General features: G+C 36.1%; 1 protein-coding gene across 8 annotated transcripts in view; it reads left to right on the top strand.

Moving 5' to 3' along the window:
• The window catches only part of NEK1 (NIMA related kinase 1), a 225,673-nt gene extending 203,355 nt beyond the window's left edge, over positions 1 to 22,318 (top strand). For all 8 annotated transcript variants that reach the window (XM_030312772.1, XM_030312764.1, XM_030312765.1 and 5 more), the window contains one exon: positions 21,150 to 22,318. In XM_030312772.1, the coding sequence (XP_030168632.1) occupies positions 21,150 to 21,163 (14 nt within the window). In that variant the 3' untranslated portion in view covers positions 21,164 to 22,318. The remainder of the gene's footprint in view (positions 1 to 21,149) is intronic.
• Positions 22,319 to 27,765: the final 5,447 nt, after the last annotated feature.

Below are 27,765 nucleotides of genomic sequence, written 5' to 3' on the forward strand. Positions count from 1 at the left end.
TTTGCTTCTGTTTCCCTTGCCTGAGGAGACACATCTAGAAAAATGTTACTATGGCTGATGTCAGGGTAATTCCTTTCGGTGTTCTCTTCAAGGATTTTTATGGTTTCTGGTCTCATGTTAGGGCTTTAATCTATTTTGAATTTATTTTTGTGTATGATGTTAGAATGGGTCCAGTTTCATTCATTTACATATATGTAGCTCTCCAATTTTTCCATCATTTATTGAAGAAACTGTCTTTTTCCCACTGTATATTCTTGCCTCCTTTGTCATAGATTAATTGACCATATAATTATAGGTTTATTTGTAGACTTTCTATATTCTTCCATTAATCTTTATGTCTATTTTTGTGCCAATACCATACTGTTCTGATTACTACCACTTTATAATATATCTTAAAATCTGGAATTATGATACCTTCAGCTCTGCTTTTCTTTCTTAAGATTGTTTTGGCTATTAGGGGTCTTTTGTGTTTGCATACAAATTTGAGTATTCTAGTTTTATGGAAAATGCTGTTGGTATTTTGATAGGGATTGATTACATTGAATATGTAGATTGCTTTGGGTAATACAGAGCTTTTGGCATTATTCTTCTAATCCATGAGCATGGAATATCTTTCCATTTGTGTCATCTTCAATTTATTTCATTGTTGTTTTATAGTTTTCAGAGTACAGGTCTTTCACTTCTTTGGTTTATTCCTAGATATTTTATTATTTTTGGTGCAATTGTAAATGAAAGTTATTTTCTTAAATTCCCTTTCTACTACCTCATTTTTAGTGTATAGAAATGCTACTGGTTTCTGGGTATTAATTTTGTATCCTGAAACTTTACTGAATTATTTATTTCATCTAGTAGTTGTTTGGTGGATTTTCCGTGTATACTATCATGTCATCTGCAAATAGTGACAGTCTAACTTCTTCACCAGTTTGGATGCCTATTACTTCTTTTCTCATCTGATTGTTGTGGCTAGGACTTTGAGTATTATGTTGAATAGTAGAGGCAAGAATGGACGTAACTTGTCTTGTTCCTGATATTAGACAGAAGGCTCTCAGTTTTTCACCATTGAGTATGATAGTAGCTATGGGTTTTTAATATATGTTCTTTATTATGTTGAGGTATATTCCATCTAAACCTACTTTGTTAGGAGTTTTTATCTTAAATGGGTATTGAATTTTATCAAATGATTTTCTCCATCTATTGATGATCATATGGTTTTTATCCTTTGTTTTGTTAATGTAGCATATCACATTGATTGACTTGTGAATATCAAACCATCCTTACATCCCCAGGATAAATCCCACTTGATTGTGGTAAATGATCCTTTCAATGTATTGATGAATGCAGTTTGTTAATATTTTATTGATGATTTTTGCATCTGTGTTCATCAGGGATATTGACCTGTACTTTTCTCTTTTTGTGGTGTGTTTGTCTGGTTTTGGTGTCAGAGTAATGCTGGCTTTGAAGAATGTACTTGGAAGCTTTCCTCCTTCTATTTTTGGAATAGTTTGAGGAGAATAGGTATTAATTCTTCTTTAAATGTTTGGTAGAATTCACCTGTGAATCCATCTAATTCTGGACTTCTATTTTTTTTGATTATCAATTCAGTTTATTAACAGTGATCTGTCTTCAGATTTTCTATTTCTTATTCAATTTTGGAAGATGGTATGTTTCTAGGAATGTATCCATTTCTTCTAGTTGTCCAATTTGTTGGCATATAATTTTTTGTAGCTTTCTTATAATCCTTTGTGTTTCTATGGTGTCATGGGTTACTTCTCTCTCATACCTGATTTTATGAATTTGGGTCTTTTCTCTTTTTTTTCTTGAGTCTTGTTAAGAGTTGATCAATTTCCTTTATCTTTTCAAAGAACCAGCTCTTGGTTTCATTGATTTTTTTTCTATTGTTTTTTTAGTCTCCATGTCATTTATTTCTGCTCTGAATTTATTATCTTCATTCTGTCTGCTCACCTTGGGATTTGTTCTTTTTCTGATTCCTTTAGGGGCAAGGCTACATTGTTTATTTAAGCTTTTTCTTGTTTCTTGATGTAGGCCTCTGTTGGTTTATTTTCTTCCTTGAACTGCTTTGGTTGTGTGTCCCAGAGATTTTGGGCCATTGTGTTTTCATTTTCATTTCATTTCATTTGTCTCCATGTATTTTTTTGTTTCTTCTTTGTTTCCTTAACCCATTGGTTTCTTTACTATCATGGTGATTAGCCTTCACATGTTTGGGTTTTTTTCCAGTTTTTATCTTTGATTTATTTCTAGTTTCATACTGTTGTGGTCAGAAAAAATGCATGGTATAATTTCAGTTTTCTTAAATTTATTAAGTGTTGTTTTGTGGCCAAACATGTAATCTATTCTGGAGAATGTTCCATGTGCATTTGAAAAGAATGTGTATTCTGTTGTTTTAGGATGAAATGTTCTATATATATCTTTATGTCCATCTGGTTTAATGCCCTTCAAAGATGCTCTTTCCTTTTGGTTTCCTGCCTGGGTGATCTAGCTATTGATGTAAGTGGAGTGTTAAAGTCTCTTACCATTGTTATATTACCATTAATTTCTCCATTAATCTTTGCTTTATGTATTTAGGGTGCTCCAGTGTTGGTGCATGGATGTTTACTATTGTTATAGCCTCTTGTTGGATTTATCCCTTTATCGTTATGTAATGCCCTTTTTGTTTCTTGTTAACAGTCTTTGTTTTAAAGTGTGTTTTGTCTAATATAAGTATTGCTACCATGGCCTTTTTTTTTTTTTTTTTTCACTTCCATTTGCTTGGTAAGTGATTTTCCATCCCTTCAATTTTAGTCTATATGTGTCTTTATGTCTGCAGTGAATCTCTTGTCAGCAGCATGTAGATGGGTCGTTGGTTTTTTATCCATTCCATCACCTTATGTCTTTGGACCATTTAAAGTAATCAATTGACAGATACATACTTATTGCCATTCTGTTGTTTTCTGATTATTTTTGTAGTTCTCTGTTACTTTCTTCTTCTCTTGCTCTCTTTGTTTTTTATTTTATTTTTATTTTTTTAATGTTTATTTTTGAGAGAGAATGTGAGCAGGAGAGGGGCAGAGAGAGGGGGACAGAGGATTTGAAGCAGGCTCTGTGCTGATAGCAGCAAGCCCCATGTGGGGCTGGAACTCACCAACTGTGAGATCATGACCTGAGCCAAAGTTGGACACTTAACCGACTGAACCACCCAGGTGCCCCTGCTCTCTTTCTTTGTGATTGATGAGTTTCTGTAGTATTATGTTTGGCTTTTTTTTTTGTCTTTATTTTTTGTAAATCTGTTACAGGTTTTGGGCTTGTAGTTATATGAGGATCATATATAACATCTAAGTGTATAGCAGTCTATACTAATTTGATGATCATTTAAATTCAAACACATTCTTTTATTTTTATTTTTTAAGGTACTACATCTTTTATTTTTTATTTTTATTTAAATCAAGTTAGTTAACATATAGTGTAATAATGGTTTTAGGAGTAGAATTTAGTGATTAATCACTGACATGTAACACTGAGTGCTCATCTCAATAAGTGCCCTCCATTTGCCCATCACCCATTTAGTCTGTCCCCCCACCCAACATTCCTCCAGCAACCATCAGTTTCTTCTCTGTATTTAAGAGTGCATTTTGGTTTCCCTCACTCTGTTTTTATCTTATTTTTCTTTCTTTTCCCCTATGTTCGTCTGTTGTATTTCTTAAATTCCACATATGAGTGAAATTATATGATATTTCTCTTTCTATGACTGACTCCACTTAGCATAATACATTCTAGTTCCTTCCATGTTGTTGCAAATGGCAAGATTTTTCATTCTTTTGGATTGCTGAGTAATATTCCATTGTATATGTATACCACATCTTCTTTGTCCATTCTTCAGTTGATGGACATCTGGGTTCTTTCCTTAGTTTGGCTAGTGTTAATAATATTACTATAAACATTGCGGTGCATGTACCCCTTTGAATCTGTATTTTTGTATCCTTTGGTTAAATACTTAGTAGTGTAATTGATGGGTCATAGGGTAACTCTATTTTAACTTTTGGAGGAAACTCCATATTGTTTTCCAGAGTGGCTGCACCAGTTTGCGTTCCCACCAACAGTGCAAAAATGTTTCCCTTTCTCTACATCCTTGCCAACATTTGTTGTTTCCTGAGCTGTTAATTTTAACCATTCCAACAGCTGTGAGGTGGTGTCTGTTATGTTTGATACGTATTTCCCTGATAATGAGTGATGCTGAGCATCTTTTCATGTGTCTATTAGGCATGGAAAACTGTCTGTTCATGTCTTCTGCCCATTTTTTCATTGCATTATTTTTGGGTATTATTTTTTGGGGTTTTTTTGGGTATTCAGTTTGATAAGTTTTTGTATAGATTTTGAATACTAACCTTCTGTCTGATATGTCATTGTAAATATCTTCTCCCATTCCATTGGTTACCTTTTAGTTTTGTTGACAGTTACCTTCTCTGTGCAGAAGCTTCTTGTCTTCATGAGATCCTGGTGCTTCGTTTTTGTTTTGTTTCCCTTGCCTCAGGATACACATCTAGTAAGAAGTTGCTGTGGCTGAGGTCAAAGAGGTTGCTGCCTGTGTTCTCCTCTAGGATTTTGATGGTTTCCTGTCTTACATTTAGGTCTTTCATCCCTTTTGAATTTATTTTTGTGTATGGAGTAAGAAAGTGGTCCAGGTTCATTCTTGTGCATGTCGCTGTCCAGTTTTCCCAACACCACTTGCTGAAGAATATCCTATTGGATGTTCTTTCTTGCTTTGTCAAAGGTTAGTTGTCTATACATTTGTGGATTTATTTCTGGGTTCTCTATTCTGTTCCATTGGTCTGTGTCTATTTTTATGTCAGTACCAAGCTGTCTTGTTGATTACAGCTTTGTGATACAGCTTAAATCCAGAATCGTGATGCCTCCAGCTTTGCTTTGCTTTTTCAAGATTATTTTGGCTATTCTCAGTCTTTTCTGGTTCCATACGAATTCTAGAATTGTTTGTTCTAGCTCTGTGAAGAATGCTGGTGTTATTTTGATAGGGATTACATTGAATTTGTAGACTGTTTTGGGTAGTGTAGACATTTATTTTTACTTTTGTTAAAGTTTTTTTTTTTTTTTTTTTTTTTTTGAGAGAGAGAAAGAGACAGAGCATGAGCAGGGGAGGGGCAGAGAGAAAGGGAAGCACAGAATCCCAAGCAGGCTCCAGTCTCTGAGCTGTAGCACAGAGCCTGAGGTGGGGCTCAAACTCACAAACCGTGAGATCATGACCTGAGCTGAAGTCAGATGCTTAACTGAGCGACCCAGGTGCCCCAAAGGTACTGTGGACATTTTAACAGGATTTGTTCTTTCAGTCCATGAGCATGGAGTGTTTTTCCATTTCCTTGCATCTTCTTCAATAAGCTTTCTATAGTTTTCAGCATACAGATCTTTTGCCTCTTTGGTTGGGTTTATTCCTAGGTGTTTTATGGTTTTGGGTGCAATTGTAAATGGGATCACTTCATTGATTTCTCTTTCTGCTGCTTCATTATTGGTGTATAGAAATGACACAGATTTCTGTACATGATTGTATATCCTGCAACTTTGCTGAATTCATGTACCAGTTCTAGCAGTTTTTGGTGGAGTCTTTCAGGTTTTCCACATATAGTATCGTGGCATTTGCGAAGAGCGAAAGTTTGACTTTTTCCTTGCCAATTTGGATGCCTTTTATTTCTTTTTGTTGTTTGATTGTTGAGGCTTGGACTTCCAGTACTGTGTTGAACAACAATAATAAAAGTACATATCCCTGTTGTGTTCCTGACCTTAGGGGGAAAGCTCTCAGTTTTTCCCCATTCAGGGTGATATTAGCTGTGGGTCTTTTGTATATGGCCTTTATTGTCTTGAAGTGTGATCCTTGTATCCCTATTTTCTTGAGGGCTTTTGTCAAGAAAGAATGCTGTATTTCATCAAATGCTTTTTCTGCATTTGTTGAGAGGATCTTGGTTCTTATCCTTTCTTTTATTAATGTGATGTATCATGTTGATTGATTTGCAGACATTGAACCACTCCTGCAGCCCAGAAAAAAAATCACACTTGATTGTGGGGAATAATTCTTTTAGTGTATTGTTGGATTCGATTTTCTAGTATCTTGCTGAGAATTTTTGCATCCATGTTCATCAGGTAAATTGGTCTGTAATTCTCCTTTTTAGTGAAGTCTTTATCTGGTTTTGGAATCAAGGTAATGCTGGCTTCACAGAGTGAGTTTGGAAGTTTTCCTTCCATTTCTGTTTTTTGTTTTTTGGGTTTTGGTTTTTTTAAATTAACATCTTCAAAAGAATAGGTATTAACTCTTCTTTAAATGTTTGGTAGAATTCCCCTGGGAAGCCATCTGATCCTAGACTCTTGTTGGGAGATTTTTTTATTACTGATTCAATTTCTTTACTGGTTTTGGGTCTATTCAAATTTTCTGTTTCCTCTGTTTCATTTCGGATAGTTTATATGTTTCTAGGAATTTGCCCATTTCTTCCAGATTGCCCAATTTGTTAGTATATAATTGCTCATAATATCCTCTTATTGTTATTGGTGTTTCTGCAGTGTTGGTTGTCATCTCTCCTTTCTCATTTGTGATTTTATGTATTTCGGTCCTTTCCTTTTAAATAACGTTGGCTATGCGTTTATCCATTTTGTTAATTCTTTCAAAGAACTAGCTCCTGGTCTCATTGATCTGTTTCTACTGTTTCTACCAATTTCTGCTCTAATCTTTATTATTTCCCTTTCTCTGCTGGTTTTAGGCTTCATTTGATGTTCTTTTCCCAGCTTCTTTAGTTGTAAGGTTGGGTTGTATATTTGAGAGCTTTCTTCCTTCTTTAAGAAGGCCTGGATATACTTCCCTCTTATGACCACCTTTGCTGCATCCCAGAGGTTTTGGACTGTCTTGTTTTCATTTCCATATACTTTTAAATTTCCTCTTTAATTTCTTGGTTCACCCATTCATTCTTTAGTAGGATGTTTTTTAATCTCCAAGTATTTGTGGTCTTTCCAAATTTTTTTCTTGTGGTTGATTTCATGTTTCATAGCGTTGTAGTCTGAAAATGTGCATGGTATGATCTTAATCTTTTTGTATGTGTTGAGGGCTGATTTGTAACCCAGACTGTGATCTATTCTGGAGAATGTCCCATGCGCACTCAAGACAGATGTGTACTCTGCTGCTTTAGGATGAAATGTTCTGATTATATCTGTTAAGTCCATCCAGTCCAGCGTGTCATTCAAAGCCATTGTTTTCTTGTTGATTTTCTGCTTAGATCTGTCCATTGTTGTAAGTGGGGTGTTAAAGTCCCCTACTATTATTGTATTATTATGAATGAGTTTCTTTATGTTTGTAATTAATTGTTTTATATATTGGGGTGCTTTCAAGTTGGGGGCATAAATATTTATAATTGTTAGGTCTTCTTGGTAGATAGACCCCTTAATTATGATATAATTCCCTTCATCTCCTGTTACAGTCTTTGTTTTAAAGTCTAATTTGTCTGATATAAGTATGGCTATTCTGGCTTTCTCTTTTTGGGGAGGAGAGCACAAGTGGGGGTGGAGCAGAGAGAGAGAGACAGAGAATCCAAAGTGGGCTCTGTGCTGACGGGCTCACAGCAGCAAGCCCGATGTGGAGCTCTAACTCGGGAACCACAAGGTCATGAACTGAGCCAAAATCAGACGCTCAAAGACTAAGCCACCTGGGTGCCTCTGGCTTTCTTTTGACATTGATTAGCATGATCGATGGTTCTCCATCCCCTTATTTTCATTCTTCAGGTGTCTTTTTGTCTTAATGAGTCTCTTGTAGGCAGCATATAGGTGGGTCTTGTTTTTTAATCCATACCTATGTCTTTTGATTGGAGCATTTAGTCCACTTACATATAGAATGATTATTGAAAGATAGGAATTTAGTGCCTTTGTGTTTTCTGTAGAGTTGATGTTTCTGGTGATGTTCTCTGGTCCTTTCTAGTCTTTGTTGCTGTGGGTCTTTTCTGTTTTGTTTTGTTTTGTTTTGTTTTGTTTTCTTCACTTGAAGAGTCCCCCTTAAAATTTCTTGCAGGGCTGGTTTAGTGGTCATGAATTCCCTTAGTTTTTGTTTGTCTGGGAAACTCTTTATCTCTCTTTTTATTCTGAATGATGGCCTTGCTGGATAAAACATTCTTGGCTGCATATTTTTCCAATTCAGCATGTTGAATATGTCCTGCCACTTCTTTGTCACCTGCCAAGTTTCTGTGAACAGATCTGCTGCAAACCTGATCTGTTTTCCCTTATAGGTTAAGGACTTTTTTTTTTCCCTTTGCTGCTTTCATAACTGTTTACTTGTCTGTGTATTTTGTGAATTTGACTATAATATGCCTTGATGATAGTTGGTTTTGTTGAATCTAATGGTAGTTCTCTGTGCTTCTTGGATTTTGATGTCTGTTTCCTTCCCTGGGTTAGGAAAGTTTTCAGCTGTAATTTGCTCACATAAACTTTCTGTGCCTTTTTCTCTCTCTTTATCTTCTGGTACTCCTATGATATAAATGTTATTCCTCTTTAATAAGTCACTGAGTTCTCTAAGTCTTATATCATGCTCTTTTGTCTTTCTTTCCCTCTTTTTTTGTGCTACATTATTTTCCATAATTTTATCTTCTATTTGACTGATTCACTGCTCTGCTTCATCTGTCCTTGCTGTCACGGCATGCATTTGCAATTGCATCTCAGTTATAGCATTTTTAATTTCATCCTGACTAAATTTTACTTCTTTTGTTTCTGTACAAAGGGGTTCTCTGGTGTCTTCTATGCTTTTTTCAACCCCAGCTAGTATTCTAGTAATCATGGTTTTAAAGTTTATTTACTTATTTTGAGAGAGAGAGTACAAGCAGGGGAGGACCCGAGAGAGAAGGAGAGAGAGAAAATCCCAAACAGGCTCCTAACTGACAGCATGGAGCCTGGTGTGGAGCTCAAACCCACGAACCATGAGATCATGACCTGAGCTGAAACCAAGAGTCGGATGCTTAACTGTGACTAAGCCACCCAGGGGCCCTGAGTAATAGTGGTTTAAATTCTTGTTCAGATACCCTGCTTATAAATTTGTTGATTAAACCCCTGGCCAGCATTTCTTCCTATTCTTTCTTTTGGGGTGAATTCCTCCATCTTGTAATTTTGGGGGAAGAAAAAAAATTAATAAAATAATTAAATATAAAACATAAAAACAAAACAAAAAATATCGGTTAAAGGAAGCTAGATCCTAGGTGTTTTTCAGTCTTCTTGTTGGGAGAAGCTTGATATAAAAGAGAAAAAAAAGAAAGGAAAAAAAAAGTTAAAAAAAGTTTAAATAGGGGCACCTGGGTGGCTCAGTTGGTTAAGCATCCGACTTCAGCTCAGGTCATGATCTCATGGTTTGTGAGTTTGAGCCCCACATCAGCCTCTGTGCTGACAGCTCAGAGCCTGGAGCCTGCTTCCGATTCTGTGCCTCCCTCTCTTTCTTCCGATTTCCCACTCACAGTCTCTTTCTGTCTCAAAAATAAATAAATGTTAAAATTAAAAAAAAATTTTTTTTAAATAATGAAATTGAATAAAATAAAATACAATAGAATAAAAAAAATTGTTCTTTTGTATCAAAGAGAAGAAGAAAACAACACAAACAAAAGCAGAAGCAAAGAAAATGAATAAACCAGCAAACAGAATGAAACTTGAATGAAGTTACATTCAGTTTCCCCTATAACTGAAACTTTGTAGCACACTGTAGTCAATAGACTAAGCGGGTGGAAGGGATTTGTGCTGGTCTTCTAGGGGTGCAGGTGGGTGGGGCTTGGTGTAACAGCTCTGTTCTCTACTTGGTGGCACTGTTTAGTTCACTGGGGTTGATCTGTGTTGGCCTGCTCTGAAGGTGAACATGGCTTCACCTGGCTCTCTAGTTTCTGGCCCAGTAATTATATTCTCTCACAGACATGCAGTCAAGCACCCCTTCTTTGTCTCTGGCTTCTGTCTACTTCTTGCCTTTACCCTGTATGTCTCCAAGCTGCCTTCCAGGTGGTGCCTCCAGAGTTTTATCTCAGGAGGGACTGTGTTTTAAAACCCAACACTTTAGAGGCCCCCTTGGCTTGGACACACTGTTTCTCTGGGGGAGGGTTTGCTGACCCCGAGTAATGGCCAGGTGCCAGCTTGTCCCAGAAAACGTTTATGTGATCGTGCAGCAGCAGAGGCTCAGAGTTTATGGTAAATCACAACACATAGCCAGTACCAGATTTTGCTGCATTCTGGCATTTTTGTTCCAGTATCCCTAAACATGGCAGCTCTCTGGATTCTGCCAGGACTTTTGCCTGCAGGAAGCTATATGACCTCTACCAAATGCATTCCAAGCAGAGAAACTGCTTCTCCCCATGTGGCACATGGATCCCTCAGACCCTGCTGCCTGCTCCTAGGGATTCACTCTGCTTCTTCACTGGAACACCACCAGACACTGAACTCCGGAACTTCAGACTCTGCTCCACCGTTTATAGAATCCTGGTGGTACTGAAAACTCTCCTTTCTCCCCATCAATGGCTTTGGAAAACAGGTTTCTTGTCTAGTCCCCTGCAAGTGTTTTCACTCTTTCTCTCCAGATACTTTCTGGGGGAGTGCTTTTCTGCACAATCCCAATGTGCTGTACTCTCCCCCTTTCTCTTTCTCTCTGTGTCCTCTCTCTCTCAAAACAGCTCCCTACCCCTGTGGCTTTTCTCTCCCTCAGTTCATCTCTCTGCATACCTGCTAAGTTCTCTGGCTCTAATGATGCAGATTGTTGTGTTAGTCCTCAGATCAATTTCCTAGGTGTCTGAAATGGTTTGATGCTGATCTAGCTGCAGTTCAGGGACAAGACAAACTCAGCGTCCACATACTAGTCTTTTAAAAAGTGATTGGAGCAGAGCCAGTATTTTTATAATGTTTGTTTGTTTGTTTTTTTTAAAAAAATTTTTTTTTTCAACGTTTATTTATTTTTGGGACAGAGAGAGACAGAGCATGAACGGGGGAGGGGCAGAGAGAGAGGGAGACACAGAATCGGAAACAGGCTCCAGGCTCTGAGCCATCAGCCCAGAGCCTGACGCGGGGCTCGAACTCACGGACCGCGAGATCGTGACCTGGCTGAAGTCGGACGTTTAACCGACTGCGCCACCCAGGTGCCCCTGTTTGTTTGTTTAAAGAGAATGTGCATGTGAGAGTAGAGGCAGAGAGAGAGGTGAGAGAGAGAATCCCAAGCAGGCTCTGTGCTGTCAAATATGTGGCTTGATCTCATAAACTGTGAGGTCATGACCTGAGCCAAAAGCAAGAGTCGGATGCTTAACCAACCCAAAAGCCCCCAAATACATTCTTAAAAAACTTATTTTTTCTCCCTCATGATTTTCTTATGTCTAATTATAGCTATTTCTTTTCAGCTTAATGAATTCCCTTTAACATTTCTTGTAAGGCTGGTTTAGTAGTAATAAATTCCTTTATTTTTTGTTTGTCTGGGAAACTCTTTCCTTCAAATATGAACGATAATATTGCCAAGTAGAGTATTCTTTTTCATAGGTTTTTTTTTTCCATTCAGCACTTTGAATATATTATGCTACTCCCTTCTGGCTTGCAAATTTTCTGCTGATAAATTAGCTAGTAGCCTTATTGGTTTTCCCATATAGGTAACTTACTGTTTCTCTCTTGTTGCCTTTAATATTCTCTCTTCATCCTTAACCTTTGACATTTTAATTATTATGTGTCCTGGTGTAGGCCTCCTTGGAGTTCCCTGTGCTTCTTGGACCTGGATCTCTACTTCCTTCCCCAGGTTAGGGAATTTTTCAGCTGTTACGTCCTCAAATAAATTCTCTACCCCTTTGTCTTCTTCTTCTTGGACCCCTACAATATGAATGTTTATTCACTTGATGTTGTCCAAGAGATCCCTTAACCTGTCCTCATTTTTAAAAATGAGGACATTTTTAAAATGTCCTCTCTTTGCTATTTAGCCTGGGTGCTTTCCATTACCCTGTCTTCCAGATTGCCACTGGGTTCTGCATCTGCTAATCTACTGTTGATTCTTTTCTCCTCCTTGAGTGTGTGTGTGGGGGGGGGGGAGTCCAAATTTAGATAGCCAAATAAATAATAGTTTCGTCAAAGTAGAGGTGGAGGTATAGACTTATCTAATGAAGATACTCTATGACACAAAATATCTTGATAGTTCTGGAATTTCACTGACAGCTTATCTACTGGGTTCTTTTGACTTTTTTGTATGAATCTTTATTCTGGGCACATTCGTTTTTTGTAAAAAGTTTAAAGTTTCTGAAACCAAGTTTAGTGAATGAAGTGGGTGATCAAGATAAATAATTTGTGGTCTTTGGTTTTTAGGTATCTCATCAGGAAGTAACGAGCCTGATATTTTAAGTGAATTTGTTAACTGATTCTGAGTATTCTGAATAAGAATTCCATTCTAGAATATCTGTTACTGTTAATCCTGTTATTTTAAAGGTATTTTTATGTGCTAAAATGATATGAGGATTTAAAGAATGTTTAAAATGTTCATGCTTAATTTTTAACAATATAGATTTTCCTAAGTTTTATTTGTATTCTATCTTGTCTCGAAAAATTTAACACTCCACTTAAAAATATATACAAGATAAAATTAATTTTAAAAAATGCTTGGGAAAGCCTATCAGGCAAATTAGCATAAGCAATGAATATTAAGCCAAGAATGAGGTGAGAGTACAAACTTAATGTTCAGAGGTTCTCCACATTTAGTGGAGACTATGTCATAAATTTGGTGCTTATCTTTCTAGCAAAGCAGAAAACCTAGTTAATTACATGAGTCACAGTATTCTTGAGACAAAACATGTCACTCAGAGGACAGCTATTTTTGGTATTAAAGTAACAATTTTCCCATGATTCTTGAAAAAAAGGCACAACAATAGTGTTCCTCAAAGTTTAATAACTTGTGAATTCCTTTAAAGGGGAAAATTTCTTCAAGAATCTAAGTCCATAGACCTCAGTGAAAAACTCAAGTGTTAGTCTTTCAAATATGTGTCAGTTGATAGTTATTACTGTAAAATATGATTTTCCTCTAAATATTGAAATAATATTTTTGCTATCAAAATTAACATATAAAAATTAAACATCTGGAACTTGAAGATTTCTGATTTTATTGAGATCTTGGACCCTATTTTATAAAATAGTACTATAATAAACTAAAAGTTATCTTCAGTAATTTTTACAATGTTTGGATTTCATGGGCCTCTTTCTCTTTTTTTTTCAACGTTTATTTTTGGGACAGAGAGAGACAGAGCATGAACGGGGGAGGGGCAGAGAGAGAGGGAGACACAGAATCGGAAACAGGCTCCAGGCTCTGAGCCATCAGCCCAGAGCCTGACGCGGGGCTCGAACTCACGGACCGCGAGACCGTGACCTGGCTGAAGTCGGACGCTTAACCGACTGCGCCACCCAGGCGCCCCCATGGGCCTCTTTCTCTTAGTAGGACATGGATAAGCCAGAGAATGACTCCATTTATGCAAATCTGTGAATAGTACCAAACTAGTTATATTCAGACTGTTTATCCTTTGGTCAGTTCTCCATAGGTATTATTTCAGTACTGCTTTTTTTAGGTAATCAACAATGTACTTGGGGTTCAACTTTGCTTGATAAATATTTGGAAAACTTTTCTTTGGTATTCTTTTCTTTTTTTTTTTTTTTTTTTAGTATTTATCTTGAGAGACAGTGTGTGCACAAGAGGGGCAGAGGGAAAGGGAGAAAGAGAATCCCAATCCCATGAGATCATGACCTGAGCTGAAATTAAGTGTCAGAAACCCAACCGACTAAGCCACTCAGGCACCCCTATTTGTATTGCTCCTTAAGTGGAGAACTATAACTGTGGACTAAGCCACAAGGTAAAATTGACACTTTTTTTGTTGTTGTTGGATAATTGAGTCGCTTCAAAAGGATATATGCCTACACAGAAGGCTGTCTCTCCTGCAAAACACCAGAAATCAGGATAGGGTTATACTCTTTTCAAGAAGTGATATCAGGGAGAGAGTTCAACATGGCAGCATATGAGGATCCTGAACTCACCTCCTCCCACAGGCACAACAAATCCACAACTCTGAAATAATTCCCTCTGATGAAGGGGACTTAGAAAGTGGAAGAATTGAGCCTCCACAACAAGAGGCAGCACTGAGATGTATAGAAGAGGGAGAGATAGGGTCTCACTACAGAAAAAAACCCACACTCTAGTTGCAGGACTCCATGGTCAGGAGGGATCTCACAGGTAAAGAACTTTTTCATGAGGAGTGATTCTCAACATCAGGCACCTCAGCCCTTAGATTCTGCATAAGAGAGACAAGCCCCCAAAACATCTGCCTTTGGAAATCAATGTAAAGCTATACAGAAAGGAAAACCCAGTCTTACAGGTGTTGAGTGCAGACTCATTAGACCTGGAAACCAACACAAAACACCAGATAAAAAAGCACATAGACCACAATTGAAGGAGAATACTTAACTAATCTCAGAGCAATTGCTGGATTCTCTCCAGGAACAGACACATGCACAGCAGCCATTTTTACTAACTTATTCTGCCATGCTAATGCCAGCACTGGCAGGAGCCATTATGGAATCCTTCCTGTGGACAGCTAATGCCAGGGGTCATGCACCACTCAGAGTTCTGTAGAACCCTGTTTCTTGGCTGGGCTTCACTGCCATCTGGACCAGAGACAAGCCCCACCCACCAGTGTATCCACAGCAGTGAAGATCCCACAACAGGAGGGCATATGCAGCCCTCAAAGGTGCTCCCTGAAGCACCTGGCTCTGGTGGCCGGGGGTGGGGGTGAGATCATGCTTCTGGGCCCCACAGGACATCTACATAAGGCCCTACTTCAAGACCAAGAGATGTATCTGATCCACCTAATACATAGAAACAGATACAGAGAGTTAGGCAAAATGAGAATTTGGAGGGATATGTGCCAACAAAAGAACAAGGCAAAACCCTAGAAAAAGAACTAAAGAAAATGAAGAAAAGCAATCTACCTGATAAAGAGTACAGCATAATGGTCATGAAAATGCTGACCAAACTCAGGAGAATGGATGAACACAATGAGAATTTCAACAGAGATAGAAAATAAAATACCAATCAGAGAGGAAGAATACTTTAACAGAAATGTTAAACACACTAGAGAGAATAGATTAGATGATGCAGAAGAATAGATCAATGAACTGTAAACAGATATTAGAAATCACCCAAACTGAACAACAGAACGAAATAAGAAAACTAGGATCCTTTAAGGAACCTCTACAATAACATCAAGTGTACTAACATTGGCCATTATAGGTGACTCAATAGGAGAAGAGAGAGAGAAAGGGTCAAAAATTTATTTGAAGAAATAATAGCTGAAAACTTCCCGTAGCCTAGAGAAGGAGACACATCCAGATCTAGGAAGCACAGAGAGTCCCAAACAAGATGAACCCAGAGAGATCCACAGCAAGACACATAACAATTAAAATGTCAAAAATTAAAGATAAAATCTTAAAAGCATCAAGAGAAAAACTTACATGTAAGGGAACCCTTATAGACTATCAGCTGATTTTTCAGCAGAAATTCCGAAGGCCAGAAGAGAGTTGGCAAAAACAAACAAACAAACGAACAGGAATAGTCTCCCTGCCAAGGTTAGCATTCAGAATTGAAGGGGTGATACAGTTTCCCAGACAAAAACTACAAGGATTCATCACTACTAAATCAGCTTTACAAAGAGAAATATTAAAGGGCTTTATTTAAACAGGAAAAAAAAAGGCCATAACTAGGAATAAAAAATTATGTAAAAAAAAAATCTTACTAGTTGAGGCAAACATATAGAAAAGGTAGTGAATCAGTGACTTAGAAAGCTAAAATGAGGGTTAAAGACAAAAACACTCAACTAAATTTACAATAATTACTTATGAGATAGTAAAGAAAAAGATGTGAAATAAAATATGACATCAAAAACTTCAAGATGACGTGGGGGAAGTAAAAATGAGTTGTTATATATGAACCTCACAGTGACCACAAACCAAAAACCGATGATGCATGCACAAAAAAATAAAGAGAAAGGCATCCAAACTTAACTCTAAAGAAAATTATCAAATCATAAAGAAGAGAGCAAGGAAAAAGGAACAGAGAAGAACTACAGAAACAGCCAGAAAACAAAATGACAATAAATATATACTTACGTATAATTGCTTTAAGTGTAAGTAGCCTAAATGCTCCAATCAAAAGACATAGGTAGGCTATGTATATATAATGTATATATAGGCTATGTATATATAGGTATGTATATAAAAAGAAGAAAAAGTGGGATCCCTGGGTGGCTCATTCAATTAAGCATCCAGCTCTTGATTTCAGCTGAGGTCATGATCTCACAGGTTCATGAGTTTGAGCCTCATATTGGGGCAGTGCAGAGCCTGCTTGGAATTCTCTCTCTCCCCTTTCTCTGTTCATGCTCTGTCTCTCAATAAATAAATAAACAAAATAAAAAGAGGAAAAAGTCCAGAAACTCACTTCAGATCTTAAAATGCACACAGGCTGAAAGTTAAGGGATATAAAAGATATTGCTTGCAAATGGGGAAAAAAAAAAGAACAAACCTGAAAATATCAAACTGCCTGATGTTAAACTATTCTACAGAGCAGTAGTAACCAAAACTTGCACAAAAACAGACACAAATATCAGTGGAACAGAATAGAGAGCCCAGAAATGAACCCATGCTTATATGCTTGTATCGTCAATTAACATACAACGAAAGAGGCAAGAAATTAACAGGGCAAAGACCATCTCTTCAATAAGTGAAATTGGGTAGGGCACCTGGGTGGTTCAGTCAGTTGAGCATCTGACTTCAGCTCAGGTCATGATCTCACGATGCATTGGTTCAAGCACCATGACAGGCTCTGTACTACAGCTCAGAGCCTGGACACTGCTTCGGATTCTGTGTCTCCCTCTCTTTCTCTGCTCCTCCCCTGCTTGTATCCTCTCTCTCTCTCTCTCAAAAATAAATAAACATTTTTAAAAAATTTTTAAAAATAAGTGAAATTGGGAAGGCTGGACAGGTACATGTAAAAGATTGAGAATGGACCACTTTCTTATACCATATATAAAAATATACTTAAAATGGATTAAAGACTGGGGCACCTGGGTGGCTCATTTGGTTAAGCCCCAACTTTGGCTGTGTCATTAATGATCTTTCGGTTCATGAGTTCAAGCCCCACATCAGGCTCTCTGCTGTCAGTGCAGAGACTGCTTCGGATGCTGTGTGTCCCTCTCTCTCTCTCTGCCCCTCCCACATGGGCATTAAATTTTTTTTTTAATTTTAAGAAATGGATTAAAGACAAAATAAGACCTCAAACCATAAAACTGCAATAATAAATCATAGGTAGTTTTTGGATCTGTCTCCTCTGGCAAGGACAACAAAAGCAAAAATGTACAAGTGGCTTCACATAAACTAAAAAGCTTTTGCACAGTGAAGAAAACAAAATGAATCAACAAAATGAAAAGGCAGCTTACTGAATGGGAGAAGATAGTCACAAAGGATGTATGCAATAAGGGATTAATATCTGAAACATATAAAGAATTATATATTTTTTAAATTATATATTTTCTTCATAAAATCAGTATGGAAAAAAATAGATTAAAACAAGACTGAGAAACTGTACGGCCACTTTTCCAAAGAAGACGGAAAGATAGCCAACAGGCACCCATAAAGATGCTTCACATCACTAATCATCAGCGAAATACAAATCAAAACCACAATAAGATACCCCCTTATGCCTGTCAGAATGGCTGTTATCAAAAAGATAGGAAATAGCAAGTGTTGACAAGGAAGTAGTGAAAAGGGAACTTTCATGCACTGTTGGTGTGAATAAATTGGTTCAGCCATTATGGAAATCAGGACATTCCTCAAAATATTAAAAATTGAACTACCATACAATCCAGCAATTCCATTTCCAGGTATTTATCCAAAGAAAAGGAAATGCTAATTTAATAAGACATGCATTCATATGTTTTTGCAGTGATATTTACAGGAGCCCAAATATGGAAGCAATGTAAATGTCCATAGATAAATGGATAAAGAAGATGTGGCAGGTGTACACAGTAGAATACTGCTCAGCCATAGAAAGAGTGAATTATTGCCATTTGCAACAACATGGGTGCATATTGTGCTGTATGAAATAAATCAGAGAAAGACAAATACCATATGACTTTATTTACCTGTGGAATCTGAGAAACAAAAGAAACAAATCCTAGCAAAAACAGACTCATAGATACAGAGAACAAACATATGGTTGCCGGAGGAGTGGGAAGATGCGAGGATGGATGGAATAAGTGAACAGATTAAGAGGGACAGTCTTCCGGTTATTAAAGATGACAAGGGATATAATGTACAGCATAGGGAATATAGTTAATAATACTATAGCATCTTTATATGGTGACAGATGGTAACTAGACTTATTGTGGTGACCCTTTTGCAGCATATATAAATACCAAATCAGTATGTCGTACGCTTGCTATTAATACAGTATTGTGTATCAGTTAGTCTTCAATCTAAGAAAAAGAAACAATTTCAGAATTTCTGTATTATACAGTTGAAAAGGGAATGAGGACCATGAAGTTCTGTATCATAAAGCCTCTCAGTAATTCCTTTAGCTTAGAAAAAGTATAAAGCAGATAAAGTCAGATGCCTACCCTGGAAACCTTTCTAAAAATATCTTACTGAAGCCCCTAAAACATTACAACTTATTAATATATAAACTCACTAAGCTGGTTATAAAATTATATGGAACTATATGAATAAATTAACTTGCTATTTTGTTTTGTTAGTCATTAGATAGTTAAAAGACAGTAAATGGATTTAGAATAACTATTTCAGAGTCATTCTTATTGGAAATACTTAGACCCTCGATGTAGTTATTCTTTTAGGCCACATTAGGAAACAATAATTAGGGGCGCCTGGGTGGCTCAGTCGGTTAAGCATCTGACTTCGGCTCTGGTCATGATCTCACAGTTCGTGTGTTCGAGCCCCGTGTCAGGCTCTGTGCTGACAGCTCAGAGCCTGGAGCCTGCTTCAGATTCTGTGTCTCCCTCTCTCTCTCTGCCCCTCCCCCACTCAAGCTCTGTCTTTCTGTCTCAAAAATAAATAAACATTTAAAAAAAGTTTGAAAATAGTAATTAAATTGTGTCATCTGCAAATGGTGCCTACACACTTTTATTTTCTGTTTTAGGAGAGAGGGAGATTAATGAAGGGAGAGAATAGGTAAATTATATCTAGTTCACCCAAAAGTGGTATCAGTGTCATTAAGAAATAAGTTAAAAAGAAGATTGTCTGAAACATTTCTGTTTTATTTCATTGGAAATGATCTGAGTCCTCAAAAGATGGCCTGTCTTCAGCTGCCTGAAACTATTAGAGTATAGGTTTGGTAAACATCTACATCTGCCACTGTTGGTAAAATCAATGCTGTTTAGGCCATAGCTAAGTACTATCCAGAGTCAGAAGTCAAATAGAACTAGTAAAATGTGTTAACTATTTTATATTATTCCTAAAAAATTCCTGTAAGAAGGAAAGGAGTATAACTGGCCAGCCATAGAAGGGCAGAGGCCACCCGCTCCTCATGTAGAATATCAATGTTGGCAGTCAAAGCTTATAAATTCTTAAAAAGGAAACACGTACCTTCCTTCCACATTCATTTTAGCTAGAATATTGTGCTGTGTTGATGTAATGAAGCTCTATATATCAGTTAAAACAAATGAAATAAGTTTTTATCAGTATAGGTAAACCCCACAAATGTGATGAATGAAATACGTAGGAAAGGGTACCATTTATTTAATGTTTAAAAGCAATTTTATTTAGCTGTGCATATATGCAATAAAAGTAAAAAACCATGGGAGGAAAAAGATACACATCACTTTGGGGATACTGATAATGACCTTGGCCAAGAAGAAAGGTCAAGAAGACTGGAAAAGGGTACTCTCTATCTGTAATTTGTTTTTCTTAATAAATAATCCAAACCAATATGGCCCCAAATTAAATTTTATTAATTCTAGGTATTATGTACATGTGTGTTCCTTAATTTTCTCTCTGTACTTTTCTATTTGAAACCTTTTGAAAGGGTAAAAAGTAAATTATAGTACAGAGTGATAAGTATACCATTGGAAGCAATAACATATGTGTTGCCTGAAGTAATGATCCAGCAACATTGGAATAAATGTTCTCCTAGAGGAGAGGACATCAGATTTGGATTTTGAAATATGAATGGGAATTTTCCCCCAAATCAGTATGTGTACTTAAACATAGAGCCATGCAAAATTTATTAGGGGAACTATTACCAAGTCAGTGTTACTAAAGTATATATTCTATGGACAATTGGACAAGATGGGTGATGAAACTAGATAAGGCTGGAAATATTTAAAAGGTCATATCATGAAGGGTTTTGCAATCCATGTAAGGAACATGGGTTCTATGCTGGGGTGGTGGGGAGTTGGTGAAGGGTTTTAAGCAGTGCAGTGATTTGAGTTGATGCTTGGATTTTAACAAAAGATCACTTTTGCTAGAGTGTGGAACATAGTGATTATTTTGTAGGATTAAACCAAGCAGTCTGTTTAATTCATTCAACAGTGTTTTTTTAGAATAAAGAAAAATTGGAAGCAACCAAAGTGTTTATAAGTAGAAATGGCTAATTTAATTATGCCTTATCCATAAAATAAAATAATATGCACACACTGAAACTGACATGGAGTATATCCATGATTTATTCCTTCTCAACATATTTTAAATTTTCATCATATATAAAAGTTGAAAGTTTACATTTATCACCCACATATCTAACACCTAAATTCTGCCATTAACATTTTATAATCTTGCTTTAGCACTTACTTATCCATTCATCCATCCATTATGTGCTTTAAGGAGGAAATATAACAAGATTTACATAGAATTACTAACATTGGTTATCTGTCTTATAGGTGATTTTTATTTCCCACTTTATTCTTCATTGTATTGTTTGCATATTTTACACTGAGTATGTGATATTAAGTAATATTAAGTGTTATTAAATAAAAGCTACATTTAAACATTAAAGCTCTTTTAACACGAAAAAGAATGAGTTTTTTGCTAAGAAGATTTATACTGTTTGATTTGCAATGAAGTGAACTAGTTTTTTTTCTTTTCTACAGATAATGATGAATAATTATTGGAAAATTCTTTAATCCTCAACTGTATGAAAGCATTTACATTTGGCTCATCAGAAAAACAAGCTGCAGTGGGAAATATAGCAATTTTATACAAATATCAGATTTAAGGTGGGCATGCTGACTGCATGAAAAAGATGGAGAAACATGCCATTTTTCAATTAAGATTCTAGTATTTTATCTATTTTATTTTGTTCATTAAGTTCTATAGTTACCTCTTACAGAATATTTATTAAATTATCCAACCAAAGCATAAGAGACATTGATCCAGAACTGGACTTAATGGTTTTGAAAAAGATTTACCAGTGCAGTAAGGTAACTTTCAATTTCAGCAAGTGTGTTTAGGTTGAAAGAATTACTTAAGTTATGAAAGACTTGCCTCTGGTTTTTCATTTAAATATTTAAGCATGACCTTTTTTTCTGTCTACATGTTTTCATAGCCAGCAATTTGGTGTTATTATAATAACCTTGTCAAGGGCTCTATTTAAATTTTTACATTTTAAAGATGGAATTTTTAGCCTTAAAGTTTATATTCTCAGTCCTTTTTCAACCAGTGTGTCTCCTGAACTAGCTCAGTGGAACAGGCTATAGAAATGGTCTTAGAAATCATTGAAAAATTTGATTATGGAAAAATAGCAAAATTTTATTTCCTGATATTGAAAAAAGTTGGTTAATTACTTGTTTCTTTTTAAGGACCAGAATCAGGAATATTATATCTAAAAATCAGTCTGTGAATTTTAACATTGACATAGCATATATCATAAAGTTGCCCTTTTTGCTTTAACTTCCTCTCGTGTATATGCTTCCAAGGCAGTACAGAAAAAGGAGAAAGGAATCATTTTTATTTTGATATTGTGACAGTTTGGGTAACTAATATTCCAAAGGGGGGAAATGTTTGCCTGTTTTATTTCCATTATGGTCATTAAAATGATGGTCACACAGTTTCGACTGCAATATGCCAGGTTTCATTAGAGATGTCTTAAGTCCAGATGCTTTCAGTAATAAAAGCATAATTTTTGAAACCCAGAGTACAGAGCAGCCCGATTGGCATAATCTGTAATTTGAACAGTAAAATCTTATCTTGCAGCACTATCAGGACTGTGCTGAGTTTATTATGTATATTATTTCTAACATCCAAAACTAAATACTTGATTTTTATATGTTTGTTTATTTTATGATATTACTATTAAAATTTATATTCTCTACCTGAAGTACACTATCAGTTGTCTTATGCTTATTTGCACTTAATAGAATGCTTTTATAATGAGCTGAGAATACTTCTGTGTGTTGGTTTACCTGATGATTTCCATTATTTTTTTTTCCAAAGAAGAATTTGAATTCTACACTTGAATTTTCTACAATCCCGAAAAATGAGAATGATCTTTTAGGGAGTTGTTTTCTAATTCTTCGCCTATTAGAACTATTAGAAAAGCTACTAAGGATATAACACAGTAGAAATGTTGTCTAACCATATTTCAGAAGATAAGAACAGAGATGACAAATAGGATTTGTGCCATCTCCAGTCAATTGGTAGCAAGTGGCTCTGGGTTGTTATTATGGAAGGATTGTGCCAGTGGGAAGAGGACTATTATTGTTTCATAAGGTCTATTATAGGTGTTGAGGTGAAATGTGGAAGCACCTATAGATTCATAAAAATTTTAGAACTAGAAAGAGCAATGAAGATAATTTAGTATTATCTCCATTTAACAGGCAAAGACATTGAGTTGTAACATGAATGAAGTCACTTGCATAAAAGGCCAGGGTCAAATTAGTTCCAGGTCTAAAACTGTGCTATTAGCAGCACATTGGGCTTTTAAAAATTTATTTCCTCTGGAGAGTGAAAAAGAACAGATTCAATTAGAAAAAGTATATTTAGCATTAATGCATTAAGAATTTGGCAGAGATTTCCTTTCTTAGGAATATCACACACCATTATAATTAACCTCCCTGCTGAAAATTTTTTACTGCTAAATAAAGAGTTTTTTTTCTCATAAGTTAAAAAATACTCTACCTTTTATCACTGCATTGCCGATGGATCTTGAAAGATTACATGTGCATGTCTTTAATATACATCTGAAAATACAGAAGATGAATTGCAAGGCCAAACTTTTGTGGAAAACCTTAACCCAGAGCTGAGCGACTATGGAGAGAAACAGGCAGTTTTGACCTGAAAGTGTCTGACACCTCCCACTTTGATACAGTGGCTCATGGAGCAAAGGAGGTAAAAGGCAAAGACAAGTGCCCATTCAGGTTGGAGAATCTTATAGGAAATCCTACATTAAGGTGGACTCCAAAAGTTTACATCTTCACAGTAACAGAGAAGTAGAACTAAACCCAGCCCCAAATTCAGGGACTATAGAAAAAGAAAAGGACAAAAAAATTTTTAGGAAGTTGTGACCTCAAACAGGACTTAAACTGATTTTGTACCCCTAAAGCACTAGAATCTGAGTGAGCCAGGTAACTTTACACTCAAATATAATTTGAGGTGGTTCCCAACTGGAAGTTCCCCCCATGAACCATGCAGAAGCCATCCCAATACTTCTCTGAAGGAAGACATTTATTTTGGGTCTTGAAAAGCACCAAAAGTAAATTTTGAAGTGCAATCATGGACACAGAGTCAAAGATAAAAAGTACACAAGGTAATACAAATTGGGGGATAGGGACAAAATTTGCACAGACTTTAGATTTAGATTTATCAGGGGTGTCTGTGTGGCTCAGTCAGTTAGGTGTCCAGCTCTTGATTTTAGCTCAGGTCCTATCTCATGGTTGTGAGATCAGGCCCTGTGTCCAGCATGGAGCCTGCTTGGGATTCTTTCTCTCCCTCTCGCTCTGCCCTCTGCCCCCTCAAAATATATAAACTTAAAAAAATTATCAGAGATGTGTTTTTATACTTTCTGGGTTTAAGAGGTTCACCTTGCTGGCTCAATCAGTAGAGCATATGATTTTTTATCTCAGGGTCATGCATTCAAGCCCCACATTGAGTGTGGAACCTACTTTAAAAAAAAAAGGAAAACACTGGGGTTTGGGGGGTGCCTGGCTGGCTCAGTTGGTGGAGCATGTGGCTCTTGATCTCAGGTTGTGAGTTCTAGTCCCACATTGAGTGTAGAGATTACTCAAAAAAACCACTCTACTTATGGGGTTTAAAAAATGATCAACAAACTTGAAAATACCTGCAGGGAAAGAAAAACTAAAAAGTGGTACAGATTTGAAGAACTAAATAGAGTTACATGAAAAATACAGTAAGCAAAGTTTTAAAACTCAGTGGACATGTTTGGCAGTTAACTATGCATAGCAGAAAAGAGAAAGAAGTGGAAGAAATTATCTTTGATAAGCGATTTCACTCCTGTGTGGAATTTAGGAAAGAAAACAGATGAACATATGGGAAGGGGGAAAAAGAGAAGCAAACCATAAGAAACTCTTAACTATAGAGAACAAATTGAGGGTTATGGGAGGAGAGGTAGTGGGGAGGGGGAATGGCTGATGGGGATAAAATGGGCACTTGTCATGATGAGCACTGAGTATTATATGTAAGTGATGAATCACTAAATTCGACTCCTGAAACCAATATTGTACTATATGTTAACTAACTAGAATTTAAATAAAAATTTGGAAGAAATAAAAAATAAATTTTCCATGATACAGCACAGAGAAAAAAATTGTGGAAAATATAGAAGAAGGTAAGATTCAATGAGAATGTCTGATATATCTTTGATTGGAGTCCTAGAGAAAAAGGAAGAGTGGGCTAAAGTTAATTGGAGAGATAAAGGGTGAGAATTTTTCTGACCTATTGGAAGATACCAATCCACAGATTGAAGAAGCCCAGTGAATTTCAAGCAAGGTAAAGTAAAAGAAATTATTTTAGTGTCTTCAGAGTAAAACTGTAGAAATCAAAGAAAAAGAAAACCTTAAAAGAATTAGAAGTTAAAAACATACTACTTTCAAAGGAATGTTAAATTTTAACAAGTGTCTTTTCAACAGAGGTAATGGAACAATGGGATAGTATCTTCATTGGCCAGAGAAAATAATAATCATTCAGAATTATGTAGCAAAAAACATGTTTCATGAATGAATAAAAATGAATTCTGACTTCCACAACTGGCCATGAAGAAGTAGAGGAGATTTGCCTTCCAACTTTTAACAGCTCAAACACTGGGTAACATACAATGACCAGTACTTTTCAGAGAGTGGGCAACAGACAACAAAGGTCCATGAAAGAAGAGAAACAATGAGGTAAGCCCTGTGATTGCCCCAACTTACTGCATAGAAATAACATGCGAGCCAGGAAACCCATACAAAACCCAGTATTCTCCTTAAATTGAGGAGAGAGAATTTAGAGAGGCGAAAGCAGAGACGAAAATCTGAATAGCACTATATCTAATGATAAAATTTAATTTTAGCTTGAAATTTTCCCACAAACAGAACTTCCGGCCTAGGTGGCTTCATTGATGAATTCTACCTGACATTTCTGGAAGAAATAGTACTTGTTCTACACAAGCTGTTGCAAAATGTAGCAATAGAGTAGAATAACGTCCCACTTATTCTAAGAGCACAGCATTACCTTATCTCAAAACAAAATAGGAAAGATATTACATGAAAACTACATACTCCTAAACCTCAAGAACACGGATGAAAAATTCTTAAAATTTTTATCAAGTCAAACCAAACAATATCTAAAAAGGACAATGCATCATAACCAGAGGAGTATATGCCAGAAATGCAAGACTGGTTTAACATTGAAAACTCAGTGTTAACTCATTTTATTATCACACTAAAAAAGAATAATTATATGTTCACCTCAGTAGATGCAGAAAAAATATTTGAGAAAATCCAACATCCATTTGTCATAAAAGTTCTCAACAAACTAGAAATAAAAGGGAAATGCCTCAATCTGATCAAGGTTATCTTAAACAAACTTGTGAAAACAAAATTTTCTCCCTAAATGGAAAAAGAGCAAGTATTTCTGCTGTCATCACTTCTATTCTATTTCGTGCTGGAGGTTCTAGCCATTGCAGTAATGCAGTCAAAACATGTCTACAGATTGAAAAGAAAGAAGTAAAAACTGCCTTTGTTCACAAATGATGTGATTGTAAAATCCTAAGAAAGCCACACAAATGCTACAAGAACTAAAAGGTTAAGCAAGATTGCAAGCTACAAGGGTCAATATTAAAAATCAATTATTTTTACTAACGAACAATCAGAAATAGAAAATTTTAAGATACCATTTTTAATAGCATTAAAAATTATGAAGTACTTAGGATAAATTGGACTAAAAAGATGTGCAAGATCTGTGCACTGAAACTACAAAACACTGCTGAGAAAAAGATGACCTAAGTGGGCAAATATAACATATTCATGGATCAAAAAATGCAATATTATTGAGGAGAGGAAAACAGGAGAAACCTTAGTTACTTTGGGTTTAGCAAAAGTTCATTAAACAGACTTTTAAAATATTAACTATAAAATAAAAAATAAATTTGACTTCATTAAAATTATGAACTTTTACTTTTCAAAGGACATTGTTAAGAAAATGAAAAGGCAGAAATTGTGGTTTATATACACAATGGAATACTACGTGGCAATGAGAAAGAATGAAATATGGCCTTTTGTAGCAATGTGGATGGAACTGGAGAGTGTTATACTAAGTGAAATAAGTCATACAGAGGAAGACAGATACCGTATGTTTTCTCTCTTTTGTGGATCCTGAGAAACTTAACAGAAGACCATGGGGGAGGGGAAGGAAAAAAAAAAAGGTTAGAGAGGGAGGGAGCCAAACCATAGGAGACTCTTAAAATCTGAGAACAAACTGAGGGTTGATGGGGGGTGGGAGGGAGGGGAAGGTGGGTGATGGGTATTGAGCAGGGCATCTGTTGGGATGAGCACTGGGTGTTGTATGGAAACCAATTTGACAATAAATTTCATATTTAAAAAAATTAAAAGAAAATGAAAAGTCTAGCCACAGAGATGTTTGCCAAACATCTATTGAAAATATCCTATCTATAGTATATAAATGACACATACAACTCAACAATAAGACAGACAATCCAGTTTGACACAATCAAAGAAGATAAATAGATGACAAGCTCATGAAGAGATGTTACCATTATTCATTAGGGAAATACAAATGAAAACCACAATGTGATGCCACCCTATGCTCTAAAATGATTAAAATTAAAGATTGTTGAGAATGTCATGCAGCAGAATTCATACACTGCTGTGGGTATATAAAATATAATCACTTTGGAAAAACCAAGTATGTGAATGTTCATACCAAATTTATTCATAATAATCAATAACTGTAAAAAACCCAGATACCAATCAACAGTCGATAAATGTATAAACTGTGACATGTCTACAAAATGGAATACTACTTGGCAATGAAAGTGAATAAGCTATGGATACAATATATTTGAGTCACAAAAATGGGCTGCGTAAAAGAATAAAAACAGCACATACTGTATGATTCCATTGACCTGAAATTAGAAAAGACTGATCTTCAGTGATAGGAAGCAGACCGATGGTTGCATGGGACTAAGTAGGGTAAGGAATAAATGGGAAGAGATAAAATAGAACTTTTTTGGGGTATTGGGTGTGTTCTATGTTT

Source organism: Lynx canadensis, chromosome B1 (genome assembly GCF_007474595.2).
Source record: "Lynx canadensis isolate LIC74 chromosome B1, mLynCan4.pri.v2, whole genome shotgun sequence".
Classification (NCBI taxonomy): Eukaryota; Metazoa; Chordata; class Mammalia; order Carnivora; family Felidae; genus Lynx; species Lynx canadensis.